Consider the following 24,481-nt stretch of genomic DNA (forward strand, 5'->3'; position numbering starts at 1 on the left):
TATGAAGCAAGTTTGAACCCCGAGAAAAGACATACGCTACTATTTTATAACAAGGCGAAGCCGCGGGCGAACACTTGTTTTAAATAAATGTTATAGTCTGTAAATCTAACAACATCAACATGGGTTAGAAAATAGTAAATGAGACAGCGCCATATAGTGTATTTCTCTTGCGTGCGTGACGAATGATCTAGTTTCCCACGCTAATTCCATCAATGCAGTGTTTTTTTGTCTTTTTATTGAAATGACCATGAAGGTTACAGTCTACTCCATTAAAAATCGTAAAAATTGGCTTAGAATGGGCGAACATATCGAAAAGAATAGAAAAAAAAAACAACTGACTAGCCAAAAAATAGCCAACTAAAAAGTGTTTACAAAAACGTTATCGTAACTCATAATGGTTATGCAACAATATCTACCCACCTACCTTAAATTTACATATTATATACATATGTATTTATGTGTATAGGTATAAAATTATTGTATAAAAATATGTCACAAATAAATCTCAGGAGATACTAGTTATCCATAAAATGTCTGTTATCGTAGAAACGTTGATTTGATAAACGAATGCCGGTTTTAAGAGTTTCATTGACATCAATACCATATAATATTATACTTTATTTGTCAATCAATACTTTTCACACGTTAGATACGAGAAGATCGTTTCAAGTCTCGTTCGTGTATAATGTTGTGTATTCTGTGTAGTGATAATAATACATATGTGTTATATTACATTGTGGAGTGAGTTATATGGTATCGAAGTTTCTATTATGATTTAATTAAATAAAAATAGAATCGTTTCAATAGAAGAGTTTTCTATTATTTTTGTGAACATTTTCCGTATTTTTATTATATAATGTTATACGTTTTTAAGTATTCGAGTTTTTTACTATTTTCTATACTCTCATTATGTGTTTCGGAAAAATTAAATCGTCCAAATGTGATATTAATAATAGCTGATGATATGGTAAGTATAAATATTTTTTATTTTAAATGGTTGAAATTATACTACTTTATAGTAATTTATATAATTTAGGTATTTGAGGTTATGTTAGTAAAGTTTAATTCATAAAACAAATTCAACGTAATATAGTTGATTATTCATCTAAACAATAACATATATTAACTGGTGGTAGGGCTTTGTGCAAGCTCGTCTGGGTAGGTACCACCCACTCATCAGATATTCTACCGCAAAACAGCAATACTTGATATTGTTGTGTTCCGGTTTGAAGGGTGAGTGAGCCAGTGTAATTACAGGCACAAGGGACATAAAATCTTAGTTCCCAAGGTTGGTGGCGCATTGGATATGTAAGCGATGGTTGACATTTCTTACAATGCCAATGTCTAAGAGCGTTGGTGACCACTTACCATCAGGTGGCCCATATGCTCGTCCGCCTTCCTATTCTATAAAAAAAAAAAAAAATGCGATATAACCAATCATATCAGTTTGATCAAACCAATTAGTATTAATTTTGGGTTAAAATAATTTCGAAACTTATAAATAACATCTGTCCTATTTGAATTGTACTGTCGTAATTAGATACATAAATAAAATAGTTCATTGTAAACTGAACATAGGTGCCACATTATACTACATAGTTACCAGAAATTAAAAAAAAAAAAACCTAAAACCATGGGGAGTGTGACGAACGTAACGAAACTATAGTTTTGATAAATTATATGTAACGCAACATGTTATAAGTAAATGAAATAGAAAACGTTGGGGCAAAAAAATAGCTAAAATCATTTTGTTTATGATTTAACTTTTCTGATGATCAAGGACGATTAAAAAGAAATTTATCTTTTGAGATTTAGGAAAGGCACGTTGTGGCGCAGTGTGTTTGCGCTTTTATTTATTTCACATTAATAAAAATTGAATAAGACTCAAAATAAACAATTTATATGTATGTTGACATTGCAAATAATTGTCATAAACAAAATCCGCGAAATACAATGACAAACATTTTTTTCTTTTTTTACGTATTATTTGTGTTTCTTACGATAAAAAATGTTAATTGCAAACAATTCCGGTTGTGTTATTAACCGTGATAAATAGAATGCTTTGGAATCTAATATAAAAAAGCCTATCTATTGAAATAAGAACATTAATACTTTTTTATAAATATATAAATATATTAAAATAAATTGTCTATCTCGTAGTCTACTATCTCCTGTGCATTTGAATAGTCATGCGATGCTTTAATCATGAGATACGCTTGGTTATATATAGATCATCACTTGTATGAAAAATTCAAATTTATTGAAGGCGTCCACTACCAATCAAGTACAGCATATACTTTCAAAAATGTTTAATTTCATTGTTTTACGTAGATAATTATTATAAACACACACATGTATAGCGAATATAATTTAGGAAGAAGGATCTAAGATATTTTGTACGTGTTTTAATAGATGGAGACAATCGATGGCTGCCACAGTATTTTGTAAAAATAAAATAATAAACAATCTTGCTATTCAGGGTTGGGATGATGTGAGTTTTCACGGATCGAATCAAATTTTGACTCCGAATATAGACCTGCTGGCGTACACCGGGGTGGCGCTAGAACGATATTACAGTCATTGTGTATGCACACCGTCACGCTCGGCTCTCCTCACAGGGAAATTCGCTCACGTGACAGGTATGGGGATAGTTTTTAAGATAATAGTTATATGCATTTTTAAACTTTTAAATTAAAAGATAAAAAATATTCTACATCTGGACAGAATATTTCCTTTTTCGTTTAAGCTTTTCTTAAAAATATTTTATAAATATTTTTCTGGTGTGATTTTCGATTTTTTTTAATATAACATTACTATTTAATAAAAAATGTACGCATGCTGCTTCGCGATAAAGAAGCATTTTTAAAAATAGTACAAATAGAGAAGGAATTAGTTTATATACAAATAGAAATATTGAAGTAATATTGCTGTGAACTGTTCCTTAGATTTTCATTTCGTAAATTCAAAAGCATAATTCCAATTGAATATACATAAAATTACAGTATATTTGTTAAACTGATTAATAAAATTATAAAATAAAAATGAATGGGCAGTATACTTTTAATAATAGACTATAAAACAAGAATGATACCGCATTAAAAGATAAAAAAGATAAATTTAATTTGAAGGCGAGCCATGAAATTGTCAACGTTTTTTATAAGAGTAGGTATGGGGTATGAGTTCCAGCGAAGACGAGATCATCTGATTTGCATCGTTGGGGTATATTTATGTTAAACCTTTTTTTCAAGTTATTTATTATCCAACTGTAATTGTAATGAATTACATAAAAATCCACCTGATAGTAGGTTTGGTGAAGGACTGTCTGGGTGTTTACCTCTTTTTCATCAATTATTCAACTGCCAAGCAAAACCTAGTCATTTGCATTGTTGTGTTCCAATTCCAGGGTATATGAGCCAATGTATTTACAGGAATAAGAGACATAACATCTTAGATCCCGCAGTTGACAGAATGCGAAATAGTTAGCATTTCTTATAGTAGTGAAAAAGAATGGACATAAAATTATTTTTCGAAACACAATACATAATATATTATAACGATGACTGATTTATTTGTAAGGTTGATACATAATCAGAGAATATTCTAGGGTCATAATTAGAGTATCATCATAAAATAAGTTTTTAACTTTAAATATATCCTTAAAATTATTCAATTGTCAGATACTAATAACAAATACTACAAAAAGGTAAATTTATTTATATAACTTTTCGAACAAACACTGAGAACTAAAACAGGTCAGAATTAAAAAATAGCTACTGAAGAAATCATCACCGCGTGGAATGGTCTTAAGAATACTAAAAACCTTTCCTCGTTGAATCGCAATTCCGTTCCTCTGGACGAAAATTGAACCAGCCTTCCTGTCACCAATGGCATATAAATATAAAACTGAGAAAATAATGTTGAAATTTCTGGAATTACACTTCCAAATGAAATAAAGAGTAATATAAAAACAACAGACAACGAAGTTTGATTTCTTCGCTTTGGTGGTCGAGTACGTTTTTAATTTTGATTACTGATTAATTTTGTTTGATAGATAGATAGATAGATAGATAGATAGATATGGTCTTTGGTTTTTCACAGGCTTTAAGTTTGATGTGCTTGCATGCTTTATTACCCAGGTAGCATTACTACAATCGAAATTTTAAAGGTAGTTTTCGTTTTTATCCTTCATCTTAATTTTAATTTAATTTGAACGTTACATACTCTTATTTATTTTTAACCCACGTATCTAAATGATGTTCGTAACAAAGCCACTTATTTCGAGGATAAGCTGACTAATTCCAAAACTGTCATAAACATATTTGCAAACATCTTGACAATCACATTGAACCGTAAATTATGGAATAATATGATAAAGAAGCTTTCATGTAGAAAGACTCTAAATAATATTTTAAGAATTTATGTTTATTAGATTTATCCCGGGATTCTATCAGCGTCTTTGTCTCTGTCATAGATCATAAATTATGCATGTATTAATTATACTTATGTCCTTATCTGGGTATTATTATTATTATTTATTACTACTTTTAAATTTGTAAAATTTAATTACGATTGGTTTTGTAGTCGTTTTTAGGTAACAAGCAGACAGATAAAGTAATATACTTTACGTGTTTAATATTAATCAGATTTAAGTGTGATTGTATATTATATATATTATTTAAGTACGTCTACACCGAATCATTGCAAAATCTTTTTATCTCTGAAGACAATTTCGTTCTTTATCGATGCTTTTCTTTAATATTCACTTAATATATTTCTTAAGATGTCTCATAACAACTTTTGTTTGAATGTCAATTTACATTTATTTCTTTATTAGAAGTCGTGATGGCCCAGTGGTTAGATCGCGTGTACGCGTTCCACATACGATGATTTTGGGTTTAAAACAAAGCACCACTGATTTTTCATTACTAAACTCGTGCTTATAATTTACATCTCGTGCAGCCAATCGATTGATGAATGAATCGGTCATTTGTGATGCTATTGTTGAACGAAACGGACGTGAAAAACGTGAAAAACGCAAAGCATAGAAAAAAAATTGGATTCATCCTTTTTTTCTAGAATGGCACTCAAAAGGCTTATTCCATACCTATTTTCAGGATAATGTTTGCGCAACCAAGATGGCTGCCTAGAGTGTGGGGTCCTTACACAATTTATTATTATAATGTTTAATTAATTTATAAGCTCTTTTTTTCCTTAAATTATATTAGTAATAAATTATTATTCACAGGAATGCAAGGCTATCCCTTAACAAATTCTGAGGATAGAGCTCTCCCAATAACAGAGAAAACGCTGCCCCAGTATTTCAAAGAAGTCGGTTATGCTACACATTTGGTCGGGAAATGGCATGTTGGCCAATCTCGCGTCGAATATTTGCCAACATCTCGGGGTTTTGACTCTCATTTCGGCCATCGAGGCGGTTATATTGATTATTATGAGTACACGTTATTGGAAACGGTATGTTATTGCATAGCTTGCTTTGTTTTTGCAAAGAACAGTGAACATCAAACATTTAAAACTTAATTCACATACAATTCTTTCGTTTCTTACGTTAAATGTTTCTTTCCATTTTTGTTGTGGTAATAGTAATAAGAGCATTAAATTTGGTTGTCTAAGACATTTAATTTTGTAATAATAACTGTTATTATAAAATATTTTTCTTAATTTAATATTTGTTGTTTAGTATACTTTTGATAAAATTCAGTTCAGATTAATTGATTACATTTCAAATATATGTACATTTCAAAAATAATTTAGTGAACTTCATATTATGTATTATTTATTTTGTACTGTTCAGTGGAGCGTCGGAGATGTCTCAGGGTTTGACCTCTTTCGTAATTATACTGCGGCTTGGGATGTTGAAGGATACATCACCGACGTTTATAATAGAGAAGCTATATCACGTAAGTTACTTAATAAATATATTTTATACATATTATTAAAAATATCCCATTCTCAAAGATATACCTATCCTATTGTATGCAATACTGACAATGTTCCACATACCTTGAAACATATTTCAAGTATTTTACAATGTAGCATGCTTAACAATAATTGGGTAGTACATGCAAAAACGAACTTGCATAAGACACTACCGCAAATAACTGTATATATTAGTTATTAATGTTACGGCTGATCTTATTTATTTTTTCCTAGTCGATTTGTCTGTCTGCTTAATATATTTTTAACTACTTTTAACTTAATTCAGATGATTACAAATTTATTTAATGAAATAATGAAAAGACATCAACATTAGGCGATTCCGGCTACTTTAGATATTTTCAAAAAACATTATTGAGCACAAGTATCTGCGCAAACAAGTGTACTCTCAATTACCTCACTCATAATCCAAATGGATTGCAATTTCGACATCATCGGAAAGAGTTCAGACGCAAGATCGACATCTTTTTGCGCTTTCCTTGTTTAAGTGGCTAGCTTATAAGGCTGGGTAGTCTAAGCTACTATATACTTATAACGTTTTAAAATTGGATAATAAAGTATATATATAATTGTCAGAAATTGAATATCGGTTACAATTTCCTTTTATATCTATTTGACAGCAGATGAGTAAAGAGAATGAGCTTGAGAGAGAATGAGGTTGAGTAGAACTAATCATTAACAGCGCTATCCGTTGATATAATGTAGTGCAAAAATAATGCCAAATAAATTAATATAATTAATAATTTTAAACTTCACAAATCTTTAAAATGACTAATATATAAGTTTGGGTATTATAAAGACTTTCATTTAAATTATTAGGAAAAACGAGAAAATTATTACAATTGCTATTTTCTATAGAATATTATATAAAAATAACTATTTATAGTAATTGTTCTATAGTCTATTAGTAGCAACATAATGGTACTGACTATGTTATCAATCTATTATGCGTAGTCAGGGACTGCGAGATAACGCTGTATTCATTTGGAAAAACATACGTATGAATGACTACATTTCCCTAAATTCCTTCCGTTTCCGTTAGATTTTAGCTATGTAATAATTAGCGACTAATACTATAATTTTTTGTAGAATTAGTGAATAGGTAATTTGTTATAATAATACCAAAGATATTTTTGCGATTGGAATCCAATTAGGAAAAAATCTAATTGCTATAAAAATAAATAATCTACTAATATTTTCATTTTTTCCATTGAAGTTATTATTCTTTTTTCCATTAAAATATTGAAGCTTATTAAAAAAGTTAGAATTATGTCCGAACCGTATTTTTTTGCGAAAACGCTACGATAAAATCATAACAAGTGATTTGAATTTAGATGTAGGCAGTTCAATTACTATTATTATTAGACGATGACATTATTAGACGATGTTCACGCTCCGATATATTGGGCCAAAACATATGGTTTAAATAATTTGACGACTTCGGTTGTATGAATGTTATTGATCACTTTAGATAATTCTATGTATTTGATAATGTTGACTGTTACATTTTATATGCAGCTGACTGTACATCAAAACAACATACAAACAAACAGTAAAATATATATAAATAAATATGTTTATTGTATTAAATAATCATTTTAGAACATATTTGTCCTTTACACTATATAATTTAAGTTAATGTCGCGAAAGTTTTTTTTTTACTAGAATCGTAAATAATTAATTATTGTGGCAGTCAGAGGTGCGATGGTGGGGAATTCAGCGCGAGGGGCTCAGTTACGCGGAGCAGACAGAGATTTGTAGGACTTAAAATATCTACAATAAAAACAATTATAGCATATAATACTGTAATTATTTTTATTGTTAAAAGAAAGAAAAAATAATAATAACACCTGTAGTAGTCACAATCTATAAATCCTTATCAAAATAAATAACGTATTAATTATAAACGCTTTATTTTGATAAATATTGCTAACACTAACACTGCAATTCGAACCACTACTTTTATAAGAAGGTATTACGAGATTTTTATATAAACGCATGAAACATCACGAATGACGTGTTGTTGACTATGCTTAATGCATATATATTATTATATGGCCTTAGCATTGCACTGTACAGGTGAATGTTTGTGTCTCATTGATTAAAAAATGTAAGACATAAAAATCTCATTTTACCTATACGAAGTCGGGACTGGTAGCTAGTAATAGATATATTACACGTTGATCGCATACGTCAAGGTTTTGTGGTAGCTAAAATAACACACGTACACTTTATACTGCATCGAATTCTACTAAAAGTCATACTAATACGGGCATTTCCTCGTGTTGTCGAGGCAGTTGGTTACGGGCGTCACACTATCAGCACTATCTTATTGTTGGCAGCATTAACGTTAAAGTCTCCTGTGAGAATGAGAAACATAAGCATCATCTTTCAAATTCGGTGTGATGGTATGACTATGGACCGATTTTATTATTGAGCCAGTGACGAGTTTCAGGGATCAGTATCTATATATCTCGAAACCGCGTGCCGAGGTAGAAGTAGATCGATACAAGTAGGAATTTAAATTTTTTCATGTTCTTTTTTAGCTGTCGTAGCTCTCGCATTCGCTCAGCCCTGATATTTTTATGTTTTTTGATGCCACCATTCTTGTGATTTGTGTATTATATAATATTGAGCATGTTGACGACGCATATAAGTCGACATTTTTATTTTATTTAGAATTTTATTGTAATGTTTAATTTTACTTATATCCAGAAGAATATTTTTAATATCTTGCTTTGAAATCTAGCAGGAATTTATTCTTCTATTTATATATTTATTTATTAGGACGATATTAGAGCTTTGCAAGCTTTACATGACATTAGAATCAATACGGACGGACTCGAACAGACATGTTCTATTCGATGTGGGTTTAATTGTTGTTAACGCATTATATTAATCGGATGTGCCATGCCATTAGATTTTAAGTGTGAGGTAATATAGAGTGCACCTGATTTTACCACACCACACTTAAGCAAAACATTTGTGCACTATAATATATCCTGCGGTTGGCTGGTCTCCCTTGAGGCTGGTCGCCGTTGCTGAAATCGGTCAAGAGAAGCCAGTTCTCTTGGTTATGGGTAAATTTTTGACAATACTTGAACCATTACAGAAATTTATCTCCAAATATTATTAAATTGATTCGAATATTGTGATAATTATGAACCCAAATAGTAGGTTCTCTAAAAATTTCAAAAAGTCAACTTTTCATGAAATTCATTCCTTAAATTTCTTCTACACACATTTTTTATAATACCCATTTATTTGAAAATAATAATATATAATAAAAAAATATTATTTAAACGAAGACTAGTTAATGAGGAAAATTGTATTAATTAACAGAAATACTTCTTTCTATATTTTGTAATATTTTATTTGTGTGTCCATACAGTGTTTTATTTTATAATATTTTAATGTGTATGTGTGTATAAACAAATGTACGTATGTATATATTTTGGTATTTATTTTATTATTTATATGTCTAAGTAATCTTATCCAAGGTAATAGGGAAATGATTGCTTTTAGAGACATGCATTCGATTTATGTTGTGTTTTTTTATATTATTTTATTACTAATTTCAGTAATAGATTCACATGACATTTCTAAGCCTCTGTTCTTGATGGTGGCCCATAATGCCCCGCATTCTGCAAACGAAGGTGCTCCGCTACAAGCTCCACCAGAGCTCGTCCGCTCCTTGCGTTACATTGATCTACCACAAAGACGATATTATGCTGGTAATAGTTAAATAATTATTTATTAGTGTCTTTAAAAAAAACTGATTTAAATTATAGTTCAAGAAAATTATTTGTAAACTATGTTCTAATTTTTACCTATTTACAGCAATGGTGAAAAAACTTGATGACAGCGTAGGGGATATAGTTAAAGCACTGTCAAATAAAGGTATATTAGATAATACCATAATAGCGTTCATATCAGACAACGGTGGAATAACATCTGGAATGTCTGTTAATTATGCAATAAACTGGCCATTGAGAGGTCTCAAAATGACTCCATTTGAAGGAGGAATAAGAGTGAACGGAGTAGTGTGGAGTAAAAACTTAACACAAGGAGAGCATTTGTGGAAAGGATACATGCATGTTGCTGATTGGTTGCCAACGCTTCTGAGTGCTGTCGGTCTTGAACCTCCAGCGAATATCGATGGTATCGACTTATGGGACAGCATTGTATCCAATAGCGAATCTAAAAGGGATGTCATATTTGAAATTGATGATTACACAGGTTTTATGGCAATCATAAGTAATGATTATAAGTTGGTTACTGGAGTTGTTATTACGAATTATAGTAACCATCAAGGTGATATGTTTAGAGGTATTATTGGAAATGGTCCATCATATGAGGATGCTATAAGGAATAGTACACTATACACTGTTTTATCTGATCTTGGAATTCCGTTTAAAATGAGCGATACACGTCTTAGAAACAAAATAAAAATTTCATGCAATGTGGATAAGACTAACATTTGCTATCCTAAAAATGGTAAGTTTTCATTTTATTACATACTTAAATTAAACAAAAAATAAGGCTTATTAATATAAGTATATTAAAATATAATAAAATATTATTTTAGGAAGATGGTGCTTATTTAATATCAAGGAAGATCCTTGTGAAATTATAGATTTATCGTCAACATATCCAGATATTGCGGAAAAGTTGTACTTTCAATTGAAAATAGAAATGAATCGGACCATACCTAGAAAGGTGCCGCATGAAATAAACTTACAAGCAATTCCTAGTTTGCATAATTATACTTGGGACGTTTGGCATTCATCAGAAAGCAACTCTTAGAAATTTCTAAAACATTGACTACGAACCGAAACAAAACATTGTTAATGTCCTAAATTTATTTCACTAATCTTAATAAAAAAACAGTTATATTTTTTTTATAAACCTATTTTTTACATTAAAAATAAAAAAAAAACACGACTGCTCTGAATGAATTCCTTCAGAATGAATTTATAGCAAGTGATTTTAGCCAGTGTGGATGATGATTCTAATGATACCGAATACACCCAAATATTTTCAGGCATTTAAGTGTTATGGTAAAATAATGAAACTCACATACATAAATAAACCCAAACATACATAAGCTTTTCCTCAAAAGCTTTGTTTATGTAATTTATTTTAAACGATTATAGACATACAATATAATTTATATTTTGTGTTTGGATATAAATCATTTATGTAAGGAAGCTTTTAAAAAATATCTTAATTACTAATTGATTAACCATAATCACACTTACACACATATCCTAAACATACACACACACGCTTGCACATGTGCTTACATCGGAACGCTGTGAATATCCAATTAATCTGTTGTTAAACTTGGGTCTATTAGATTCATATACTTAAAAAAATTGTGTAATCATTTTTTTGAATTTACTGTAAACAACAAAATAGAATATGTAATATTGAAAGCGCTGTAAGATAATCTAAAAGTAAGTAAGATAAATTACAGTTTAGCTCGTATTAATAGCTTTATGTGATGGTATTGATTTTGCATTGTTAAATTTTCACGAAGCGCGACCAACAGTTTAAAGCACAAAGCGCTACGCGTATGTTGTCTGTGACGTTTGATGCAATTTACAAAATGTCGACAAGCTGGACTTTAAGCAATGAATTATTCCTATTGTTCGTAAATATCAGGGCCGTGCATGTTATGTTAAAATATGCGAGACTTTTGAAATATTCTCCTTAATATTTCGTTTTTAAATTGTATAAATGAATTGTAACACATTAAATATGAGATGAATAATTACTTCTAAAGGGGCGTAGCTTGGATTGTGCATTATATTGTACTAGCTGACCCGTGCCTACTTCGTTGGGCGGTAAACATTTTTACTTGTGATCGATTGGCCGAATATTAATAAAATTGTCTCTCGTATTTGATATTTTAAATTATCTCTTAAGCTATGAAACCAAAAAACAAACTTTAAAAATTGAATTTTACCTAAATAAAATTTCCTTCGTAATAAAGCAATTTATTTTTTAAATAGATTGACGTGTCGTATATGAAAAAAAACCGTCTAATAGAAATATCTCTTTAAACATTGGTCCAAATTATATGCAATGAAGGGAAAAGTTTTTCATTTTAAACACTTGAGACGATAAATTTATTTATTTTGATAAGAACTCATAATTGTTTATAATACCAACATACGTAACCTAACGACCAATAAACATAACCTAACGATTTAAATGATATTTTAATATAAAAAAACTATGTTTTGTGTCTTAAATATAAACGTTCGACATATACTGTTGCTGACTTTTTTGTAGGCATTATCGTACTCTACAACTTTTCTCTAGAAGGCAGCGTTCGTAAGAAACGTTTTCATTCGACCGTTTTTTCTCTGACTGCAAATCCTACTACCACGAAAAAGTCTTTTGATTTTTGGGTAAATATATAATAGCCTATGACATTCACAAATAATGTGACTTTCTATTGCTAAAAGAATTTTTAAAATCGGTTTAGTAGATCCAGAGATTACCCCCTACAACCTCACAAACTTTACCTCTTTATAATATTAGTATAGATTTGCTATAACATAGCATGAAACCATTTACTTCTAAATTAAATTTATTAAAATGAACCAATGAATTCTCAATAAGGATATATCTGAATTAAATATATTATAATGTCATGGTTCGTATTATAAAAACTATTAATACGAACGATACTCGAATAATAGACAATTAGACTTCAACAAATGACCCAGTTGATATTAAAACCCGTTTTGTTTACATAATTAAATCTAGCATTATCATTGAGACTTCGTTGGATTGATTAGAGATAGAACGGCAAGTTAAATAACTTTGACCTAAATCTTACAGAATGACTAAGATGACGTTATCGTAGATATTTATCTCCTACCACAGATAATGTCAATAATGATAATGAAGAAAAAGATTACTTCAAAATTAAATAGACTACAAAATGACCGACAGATTTATGTAGGTACAATAAATTTAAAACTAAAATCCTTTATTACTGAAATACTTAATTGTATTAGTTAATACTTTTATTACTGAATCCTATGTACTGAAATTTATCATTTTAGCAAAGGTGATTTGTCAATTAATCAACGAAATCCGAGTTGAAGGTAGATTACCGTTGCAGTGTTAAACTTTTAGTATGAGGTATCTAAACGTTCTGTAGGTAAGCGAATGAGGCCCCTATAGTGCATATTTACAAACACATATGATATCTAAAATAAAAAAATATAATAAAATAACAGGCTATAAACATACCACTTCACGGTGGTAGATTTATGTCAATCAATAAGCAAGTGTACCGCTTATATATTGAACAAAGATTTTTGACTTTGATAGTACACGCAGTGAACGCCACTTAGAAAAACTGGCGTTCGTCAATTTTGACGAAAAATATATTATTTTCCGCTGCTTCAATGCGGTTTTGTATCTAAATTTCCCTGATACATGGAGGAACCGGAAGTTTTCTTTTCTCACTAAGCACACAATTATATAGTCCAAAATTTTAGAAAATATGCCTTGTTATTTAAATCCAAATAAACTTGAAATCTCGAATATGAATATCAAAATCATATATTTGATATTTATGTCAACTCAGAGCTTAAAACGGCATGTAACTATGTTATACTATGTTATCCTATGTTCATACAGTTCACTGCCAATAGCACAACATTGATTTGTCCGATTTGCGTTAATACAAGGATTTGTCAGATTATAGTCGACGGAATTCGGTGGCCATGCATTTTGTGTCACGTGGAATAAATATAAAGAACAATAGCATTTGACCAAGTACTATAATTACATATTTATAAAGTATCATAAAATTTTACCAGTTTTCAATCAGGGTTTCAAAAATATCACGTCACCATTAGTTATTATTGCGGCAGTGGGTGTGATAGGCAATGTTTTGTATGCTGTAGGAAATATACTGTACAAAATAGATCTAAGAACAAACTCGAAACTCACCGTAGAAAGCGGTCGTGAAATGTCAAAATTTGTTATGGGACCATTGACTGTAATAATTATAACATTACAAGAATACACGCATTAAAATAGTGTCACCATAAGTCGGTTGTCAACATTCCACGGGTGAGTAATTAATTGAATTCTTACGGAATTGCACTGCTAATGGCGAAGTTGAGGGCACAAGTATGGTACTATTTATAATATAGTATATAAAATGATAATAAACTTTTCCTATGCTTTTAATACTAAAAATATAATTTTTTGTGAAAATTGATATATTACAACATTTATTGATATATTACAAACCTGACAATAAAAAGGTTTGCAAGTAATTTGATTAATCTGAAATATTGTGGAGATAAGTAATTAATAATGAGAGTCAAGCATGGGCTTTTTCTTATAAACTGAATCTATTTATAAAGATAAAATTTATTAAAATAGAAGTTAATAAAGTGCGTAAACTAGGCTTATTAATTTGCGAATATATAATAAATGTGGCGTGGTATTTAATAAATTTATATTAAAAAAATAACAATAAATAAATAAAAAAATTTCAACTTTCGTTAATAAAACAAATGTATTTTACTTATAATAATAATGTATGTAGTGCCACTCACACACATGGAACTATTCCCAGGGAGGCGGCGAAGAGGGGGTATGATGGCATTAGAGAGCGTCATGCAGTTTCACAGCATACGAGTCGGTCCTACCCCCGAGGTGAAAATAGATCGTTTTATACAACAGAAATAGACATTCTCCTGTCTATATGTCGGTGTTTGACCATGCTAAATCAAAAATTATTGTTTTTGGTTTCCTTTCTACCGGCTGACATATTTACTTAGTTATTTTTACAGATTTTAGCACTGATTCGTAGAAAAAAACATAAAATATGTTTTGTTTTGTTGTATTCATACAATATATTATTTATTTAGTTTAGTTTTATTTTATTTCAACACGGTCCGTCTCTCCCACAAAGGGTACTATTGAAAATCAGTGTTGGGGTATTAAGCCCAACTTGTAAGCTATTTGGGACACATTGCGGCTTATGTAGCAGACATTGCGATACATCTTTTTGTCATTAATCGTTATATTTATGTCATTTGTTGGTAATAATTGATGTTACCCTTTTAAACTTACTAATTGTAGGCGTAATATATTAAAGATTTTTGTTTATACCGTCATGTTATTATACTTTTTGTGTAATTATTTTGTTCTAATATATATTTATGCTCTTTATCGCTATACAAACTCTTTCTTACAATTTTTTCTTTCTTTCATAAGTTAAACTGCATTAACTTTACTCATTAACTGTTCAATTAAATACATACTCGTATTTACTAGATACATCATTGTACTATAATGTAAGTAATTAAAACGTTGAAAGGTTTTTGCGGTTTGCGTGTTTTTGTACATAGGTGAGTTGGTGGATGCGTAAATGAAGCAAAGAGCAGACAGCTGTATGTGTAACGGGTAAATGTATGGGTGGGTAGACGTGTTGGAAATATATTAATTACGTGATTTAGGTATACCTGTAAGTCGAGATGGCCCAGTGGTAAGAACACGTGAATCTTAACCGATGAACGTGGGTTCAAACCCGGGCAAGCACCTCTGAATTTTCATGTGCTTAATTTCTTTTTATAATTCATATCGTGCTTTACGGTGAAGGAAAACATCGTGAGGAAACCTGCATGTGTCTAATTTCATCGAAATTCTGCCACATGTGTATTCCACCAACCCGCATTGGAGCAGCGTGGTGGAATAAGCTCCAAACCTTCTCCTCAAAAAGGGAAAGGAGGCCTTAGCCCAGCAGTGGGACATTTACAGGCTGTTACTTACTTAGGTATACCTGTACCGGCATCAGTGTGGGGTTGCTGTTCTTTAATATGAAGAATAGCCAAATATTTAGTGCTCTAAATATAGATAAATATAGTTACATTCTATTACACTTACATTTTTGTTGTTCAGACACGTTTAATTACTCGGTACTCGATACTAAATTACTAGCCTAGTGCGAACAAGGCTTTAGAGAACGGATCGAATGTATTCGTTGTAAATAAATAAATCAAAACTCATCGTTCTATATAATATATAAATCAGTATAATATTTATCATATTAGCCATAAATCAATAAAATATATAAATAAAAATAAATGACTTTCAATTGTGGGTTTTGCAGATCAAAAATAAACAACGTAATAAATATTTACAGGTTTTTTACAATGACTGTATTTAAGGAAATAATTAAGTTTTTTTTTTGTTATTCTTAGTCCTCCGACAATTAGCTTTCGTAGCCCGATATTTATGTGTATTATAACTACTATATAATTATTACGAAAAACAAGTGAATCCTTTTCTTTAACGCTTGAAATTGCTATAAAAACTTGCAAAATAGAATTTAAAGTTAACAAAGTGGCTAATTTATATGGTTTTCTATTAAATGAACACAAAGCATAGAAACCGCTACGAAAAAATAGCAATAATTGATAATACTACAAAACAATTAAAATGTCAATAATAAAATAGATATTCAAATTGTTTTGTTAGCGCAGTCTTAGTGAGTGAGTCCATATGTTAAAAAGTGAATAACCAAATGGACAAAGTATGGGTAGAAATTATTCTGATAAAACGTTTTATCGACAACTATAAAGTTATACATACGTAAGTATATACAACTTGTTAAATGTACTTTGGAAATATGCCAGGCGATTTCACGTCACACATTTACCATCTTCATAAAAAATTTACTGCACGAATATTAAATTATAAGCATACATGTTATTTTTATGCAATAATAGTACTAGTACGTGTTATAAAATAATTCTTATTTTTTTTTAATTGCTTTTGAGTATAAACAATTTGACTTCGATGTTTTATCTTTATTGGACGAAGTTCTGTACCGCACTTTACACTTCTGACAATTGGCGAATGAGAGGTAGGCCGAAATAGGTGTAAGACGTTCACCGTCACTTTTGCTATAGTTTTTATATATGTATGTGTGTTAAAAATGTATGTGTGTGTATAGGTAGCTTGGAGTCAACAGTATTCTTCCTTTATAATAATAATAAAAGGGTTTTTTTTTATAACTTAAGGAAGAAAATAAAGTTTTTTTTTTATTTCATTTCAATTTAATAGTATTATATATCGTTGTGATAATATTTCCTTGTGTTATTTAATACATAATATGTCGCGAAACTAAATTCGTTTCCAACTTTGTGTCGGGTGTCCCACGACACTTCTCGTTTGGTTTTATTTTATTATAGCAAGATTTAAAAATGTATATATGCGAGAATAATAAAAATGTATATTATGAGAAACAGCGGCATTTACAAAATATTTTTATGGTGGTTTAAATATTTGAAATCTTGAATGAAAATTTTCAAAGATGTAAGGTTGTTCGTGGCATACTTGAAGTGACTTCGAAGTCTTAAATATTACAAATATGCATATAAACTTTGCCGTCAGTAATCAGTGTCCTGAAGAAGACCCATCGAAAAAAATAATAAATTATCGGCTATTATCCATTTCTTTCGGAGCAATATAACATAGGTATGAAATACCGTACCGTCTTTTCCCAAAAAAAACAAGATATTTTAAAGAAAATATATTATGAAAATTGAATAATTTTGATTATTATCTTTTATCTATAGACGGAAAATATTTGTAAATTGAAAATGGGTGCAAAATGTACTTAATTTTAACGAAATAAATTGGATAGTTTTGCTCAGAAAATTTCTAACCAATAAAACACTAATAAAAGTTATTAAGATTGAAAAGTCAAAACTATTTTTATAATGGCAGGCCCTGTTACATATTGTTATGCAATATTCATCAAGTTTTTTTTATATCGTAGTATTCGTAATTGGATGCTGGAATTTGCTTTTCATTTTATTTTCTGTCAACAAAGAGATTGTCGCTAGGCTAGCCTCTTGAAAGTTAAATGCTGTTAAAATTCGACCTTTGTAAATTATTAAAATATTAATGAACAGATACCAGCTTTTTGTTAAATTTATTTTGTATCGTCTCAGAGCTTATGTTATGAGACATCAAAGGAATTAATAAAGTTATTAATTTAATGTTTTAGTAATATCTTTTCATCTTTTGAAAAAAATATTTTATTGAAGTAGCTCTCTAGTATAAAACTGTTTTTGTACGAATTTCCAGTGTTCATTTATAGATAAACTGTCTAATGTCTATTTATCTTCTCAAATTCTTAGTATCCCAATGATAAACAATCACACGTCAAAATGTTGGTCTAGGCGTTCTTATCCTATCCAACATAATAAAAAATGAGTTTGTTTATTTGCTAAGCTTTTGCGTAACTACGTAACAAATAACACGAAATAGTCAGGATTATTAACCATATTCACACAATACTTTCTTTGAAAATAGAAAAGATATTTTCGACTTTGTGATCCTCCCTGTACCACCTTTGATGTTAAGAAACTTCGTCCGGGATGTCCGGTCTTAGTAAATACTTATGAATTTAACATAAGCACCTGCCATGTTTGAAATTTGTAAAAGCACGGGTAGTTCCAAAATAAAACATTTAATTTTGTATTAAAAGTAATTTAAAATCTCAAATATGTGTTATTTTGTTTGAGTTACGTCTATTTTTGAATGTAACAATATAACTATCAGCACATTAGTATGTATTAATTTTGATTATTGAAAAGTCTTATTTTTCATATAAATAAAAATAATTTTGCTTCATAAGGATATTTTCCTGTCGAGTTGTTTTTGTTCGCAGAATCATATTTAATTTTATATAGTCATATTTGTTCCAATCGAATTACGAACGCTTTAATTTCTTTGAAATGCTTACAGTTTTGATCAGTTCAGATAAATAATATTTTTAAATTATTAAAATATCTCCTCAAAAAGAGGAGAGGAGGCCTTTAGCCCAGCAGTGGGACATTCACAGGCTGTTACGGTTACGGTATTAATTTACAAAAATCGAATTTTATAAATATAATAATTAGGAAACCGTTTTCAGGTATAAAAAACTCCTGCATATTACAGTGTTTCTTTTATAAATTCAACGTTCTGCTATTGACAGCTGCCTGTTAAAATACAATATTATCCAACTTTTACAAATACTTTAGAATCATTAAAGATTTTAGCGAAATATAAATAGATTACATAATGTGGTTACGATAAAAATAATTGAAATGAATACTTGTTTATGTAAAACTATATATAGACTGTTTTATTTAATTGTATATGTTAAATGTTTTTGTTATCCTATGTTTTTTATTCGATGAAACTCTTATGGAAAGCAAATTTTGTCACCGATGCTTTGTTTAGGTTTTGTTTAGGTCCATCTGGAATAACCCTATTATCAATTATTTTCCGCTACATGTTTACAATTTGTTTTTCTTTGGATCGTTTTACTTACCCTACAAGTGAGACAGTGTACATGCACAAAGAATATATTAAATTATGTAAGTTTTTATGGGCAAAATGACTATTATAAGGTGGCTTGTTTGCTTATTTGTGTTTCTAAAATAAATATATCAGATAAAAACCGGTAATTATTTAAAGCTTGGTTTTGTTTGTCAGTTATTGTCATAGTCCGATTATAATATTTGTATATATATGTCGCAGTGTCCGTACTACGGCGCTATATCTTTCGGAAAGTCAAGCAATTCATAGCTGCTAGGGTGCGCTCGTTGCCATGGTGATGTTAGATAGTTGAAGTGACAGTTAAAAACAGAAAAAAAGATGTTTGGATAATTCGAACTAGAGGATCAACATGGGTCAGGATAATTAAGGCAGAGCGAGCGGTCGTGTAGAAAAACACCACGTGGCATCGAACTCACCGCGTTTTCGATCCGATTAGTTCTGTGAAGTTAATTTGCAATATGTGTACGTCGTTGGTTAAACGGACTATTATACCAAGTGCCAAGTGTGTTATTTTGTATCTTCACCATGTCCGACCAATCGGATAACGAGTCTTCAAATCAACTCTTGATATATATTTTATTTGTATGAATACAAACCATGTACACGCCATGACGTAATATAACATATAGATTGGTTGATGTTTTGATAGACAAATGATATATTAATATCGCTTGTGGCGTTTTGCTTCTACGTAACAACATACCGTTGTTGTTTTTTAATTATTTATTTACTATATCCATGTTTATATATCCTTAATATATATACAATACTAAACAAAGAGAGAAAGTAATAAGAATATAATGAAATTGTCTCATGAAATGTATTGTATGTATGTATACTTAATACTAGCAAAACTTTATATGTGCATAAATATATTCACCCTACAAAAGGCCACTCGGTCAAAAGTAAAACTTAAAAATATTAACTTAACAATAAAATGTACGTAATTAGTTTATTGAAACATTTAAAAAATTCAGGTTTAACTGGAAGCCAAATATCAATATGGGTTGCTATAAATGACTGGTTTGTCACTTGGCTATGAATAATTTTTTTTCGATATAGCGTTCAATATATTTTAGGGTAAATTAAAAGTTGTAAAATAAAATTGGCAAAAATTGTATTAGAAATATTTATAATAAAATACGATAACACTGTCCAAAGTAAGTAATTACTTTAATAAAAACACGAATATGTCACTTAATTTATTATATATCTTATATGATAAAGAAAGTAAATGTAAAATGAGGTTAACGAGAGTTGTTAAAGAGTTACTAGGGTATAATAATAGCAAGTAACAACAAAATTTAGTAATGTTATGTTCCGGTTAGCCAGGGCCAGTGCGAGTGAGCCACTAAATACATAAACATACATACGTCTTAGTTCCCAAGGTTGGTGGCGCATTGGTGATGTTTGAGATTGTTAAAAATTTCTTACAGTGCCATTTCTATGGGCGGTGGTGAACATATCAGGTGGCCTACTAGACAGTCTGCCTACTTATTATAAAAAATTAAGTAGGTAAAAGTAAACAGCCTGTCAGATTTGTTATAAAACAGCAAATTTATCAGAGCAAACGCACCTGCAAGCAAGAGTAGTTTGACGAGTAATGTTTTTGGCTACGTATCTTGTATGTCTAGTGTTAACAGATCTATGATAATAAAAAAGAAAAAGATCTTTGTTTTTTCGACAATCACGTGAAAGTTCAAAATAACTTTTCGTTAACTTTTCATTAACGAAATTATAAGACGACATTTAAAAAAATATAATTTAAAGAATCTTCGCATAAAAGGAGGCTAAAAAGGGAGGCTTAAATTGAATTAAGAAAAAGGCTTTAAGTCATTTTGTATTCAATTGATGGATCAGGCGGGAAGTGGTACCCGCGAATTTTAAATGGGCATTTGTGTATTTTAATACATAATGGGATAGGTAGGTAAGAAAGGATTTTTTTTATTACTCATTTTTATTATATTACATTAAGAGTAACGACACGTAACTGTTCTGTTGCGTGCAAAGGCTGATAATCTAGGCTCTATTTCCACTTGGTAGGAGGACTTTCTGCATGTCCCACCCAGAGGAGTAGGTATCATGCACGTATCACTTATTCTACCGCCAAACAGCTATACTTAGTATTTTTGTGTTCTGGTTAGTAAGTCAGTTTAACTACAGGTACAAGTGATATAAAATCTTAGTTTCCAAGTTTGGTGGTGCACTGACGATGTAATGGTAAATATTTCTTACAGTACCAATTTCTATGGGCAGTGGTGACCACGTACCAACAGGTAGTCCCTTTCCCAGTATGCCGAAATATTTGAAAAACAATAAAATTATTTTTTTTCACCGAAATCGAGATGAATTATAAATATTTAATAAGGTAGAAATCAGTAGTTATATATTAGAACCTGCGACGCTCGGTTAAGATTAGTGCACTCTTCTATCTAGTGGGGCATCCTAGCTCGTGATTATTAATTTATACAAAATCGTGTTTAAAGTTATTATTATAAATCTCTCTTATAAAACCGTAAACAATTAAGTACATAGTTAAAAAAAATTGATCTTGGGCTTATACAAGAAAATTAATTTTAATCCTATCGTAAATTATAAGTACGGATTAAGGATTATTTTACTTAAGTAATTAATACCGTAGCGCGTTTGTTTTATGAAAAATCAAGAAAATTATTCAGTATTAAGTATTTATTTAAAAAAAATGTAACTTTAAGAATAATTACAAAACTAAAAATGCAAAAATGTAATAACGTAACATAAAATGTATTTAGTTATGTTGTAATTTAACAAATTGTAGTTTATTTAAAAACCCCAATTTAAACATGGTTTAAAATTATGAATAACGGAATGTTTGGCGTGAAATTTAAAGAATTAAATTTTACTTAAAGTCAGTTTCATGTAACTACGACGAAACATGACAAAAATAAATATTGAGCAATTATATTGAATTGCTTGTCAATGATAAAAACCGTACACAAAACATGAACATTAACTAAGGGCGCTGTTGTTGCGCTGGTGATTGTAAGTTCGATATCCGCTCGTGACAAATATTTATATAGGGTATTTATAAGTTACTAGTGGTAATGCCACGCTGCATACGCTGCCAGCCGGCCAGCACGCTCTGGGATGTACCAATCTCTCACTAAAAACGGCATAAAGTGGTAGCTATGCCACCGCTCTTCGTTCGGTATGTTTGGTGAGATTCCCGAAGGCCCAATCCCCCATCTCACCCACTTCCACCCCACTGTAGACTTTCGTTTCCACCTTGAGACGGCGAAATCAACCTTGCTCTATCTTACCGAGACCCAGATTTCCTCTCCTGCTGATAACTCTTTTCTCTTCTACATTAAATTACAAGTCTAGTGTTTAGTAGTTTGTATACATTGAAAAAAAAACATCTATCGCTTGATTTGGTTATGTAGATTATAGTGAATATTTAGCATTTTATAAAGTGTAAAGAAGAAATAATAATTGATTCATAAATATGGTAAGTAAAATATTTATACTTTCTCGCATGGTAGTAGTATAAAAAATCTATTGCACTAGTAATCTTCTAATTCTTTAGGGATCTAAAATATATTACTAATTGAATAACCCTGTACTTGGGACACGATAATTAATTATTCCTTCGCTGACCTTTGTCGCCTATACTATACCTACAGTTTGAATTGAGTTACAGTTCGCTTACAGACGCCTACTAGTAACTAGGCGTCTGTAAGCGATCTGTAACTCAATTCAAAAACACGCTCATTGTATACAATACTACATACATAAAGATACAAATAGCTAGCTCAAATATTCCCTATACTAATATAACTAGCTATTTCTAACTAAATTATTTATTATTAAAGCCCTAAATTTATTTTTACTTGATATTTCCGTCAAGAGTACTCAGTATATTCGCCGGGAGGGCAAATGACTCTACTCCACCTGATGGTAAGTGGTAGTAGAGTCCAAACGCGACGACGGCCAGTACAGACGGGAAAAACGTTCTGCACTAGCCGACCTAGCCTTGCCGGCCCGCAAGATGCCTCTTCACGCCTCGTTTGAAGGAACCCGGGTTGTAAGAGGAGGGGAACACGTGAGCTGGTAAGGAATTCCATTTTTTGGAAGTGCGACAAAGAAAGGAGTTGCCAAATTTCTTTGTTCGCGATGGAATTGATGTCACAGTTAGGCGGTGACATCGAGAACCAGCTCGCGTGGACTTAAGAAGGAAGGGGGAAGCAGGAATTAGAGAGAATAATTCCTCAGAGCACTCGCCGTGATACAGTCGATAGAAAGCGCTCAGTGCTGCTATCTCACGACGCAATTGTAAAGGGTCAAGGGTTTTTGTGACCTTTACGTCGCCAATAATGCGTACGGCACGTCGCTGCAACAGTTCCAAGGCTTCAATTAGGTACTTAGCGGAGCCATCTCAAAGGTGCGAGCAATATTCCACGCAAGACCGTACCTGTGTTTTGTACAGCAGGCACAGTTGTTGTGGCGTGAAAAAACGCCGCACCTTGTTCAGAACTCCGAGTTTCCGTGAAGCTGTTTTTATAACAGCCTCGATGTAATCCCTCGGACTAAGGTCGCAGCGAACGTCAATCCCCAGCATGGCGATTTTGCTTTACATCACCAGCGGAGTACCACAGAGGGAGGAAGAGGGGAAAATGTTGACTTTTTCGCCGTGAGAGCGCATACCTGTTTTTTCTTGGCATTAAACTCAACAAGATTATCAGAGCCCCATTTGGCGATGAGCTCTAACGTCCTATGGAGTTCAATGACAAGATCCTTCCGCCTCTCCTCAATTTCCGCCCGCCCAGCCACTGCGCGTCCGTGGTATCCACCATGCACTCTACTATCGTCTGCATAGCAATGTATGTTCCCAAGAGAGAGCATATCATTGATATGCAAAAGAAAGAGTGTGGGAGATAGCACAGATCCCTGGGGGACCCCAGCATTCACTACATAGAATTGTGAAGCGCAACCATCAACTAAAACACGAAGGCTACGCTTGTGTAGGAAGCTGGCAATCCAGGTGCATAGCTGAGCAGGCAGACCATATGCCGGCAGCTTGGAGAGAAGACTTCTGTGCCAGACCCTGTCGAAAGCCTTGGAGATATCGAGGCTGACAGCCAACGATTCTCCATGCTTGTCGATA

At 31.1% G+C, this 24,481-nt stretch overlaps 1 protein-coding gene across 3 annotated transcripts; it reads left to right on the forward strand.

Annotated features, from left to right (window-relative positions):
• Window positions 1–629: 629 nt before the first annotated feature.
• LOC126768924 (arylsulfatase J-like) lies at window positions 630–11,336 on the forward strand. Of its 3 annotated transcripts, none has more exons than XM_050487385.1 (7): window positions 630–967; window positions 2,480–2,639; window positions 5,246–5,472; window positions 5,813–5,918; window positions 9,537–9,689; window positions 9,796–10,456; window positions 10,548–11,336. In XM_050487385.1, exons 1-7 carry the CDS (start codon window positions 857–859, stop codon window positions 10,759–10,761), a joined length of 1,632 nt encoding a protein of 543 aa, XP_050343342.1. In that variant the 5' UTR covers window positions 630–856; the 3' UTR covers window positions 10,762–11,336. The 3 variants fall into 3 exon arrangements, with proteins under 3 accessions (XP_050343342.1, XP_050343341.1, XP_050343343.1); XM_050487384.1 differs by having other exon boundaries at window positions 631–967; window positions 9,796–10,452; window positions 10,544–11,336; XM_050487386.1 differs by lacking the exons at window positions 630–967; window positions 2,480–2,639 and adding an exon at window positions 3,902–4,009 and having other exon boundaries at window positions 9,796–10,452; window positions 10,544–11,336.
• The last annotated feature ends 13,145 nt before the right edge of the window (window positions 11,337–24,481 follow it).

The sequence above is a fragment of the Nymphalis io genome, chromosome 6, assembly GCF_905147045.1.
Source record: "Nymphalis io chromosome 6, ilAglIoxx1.1, whole genome shotgun sequence".
Classification (NCBI taxonomy): Eukaryota; Metazoa; Arthropoda; class Insecta; order Lepidoptera; family Nymphalidae; genus Nymphalis; species Nymphalis io.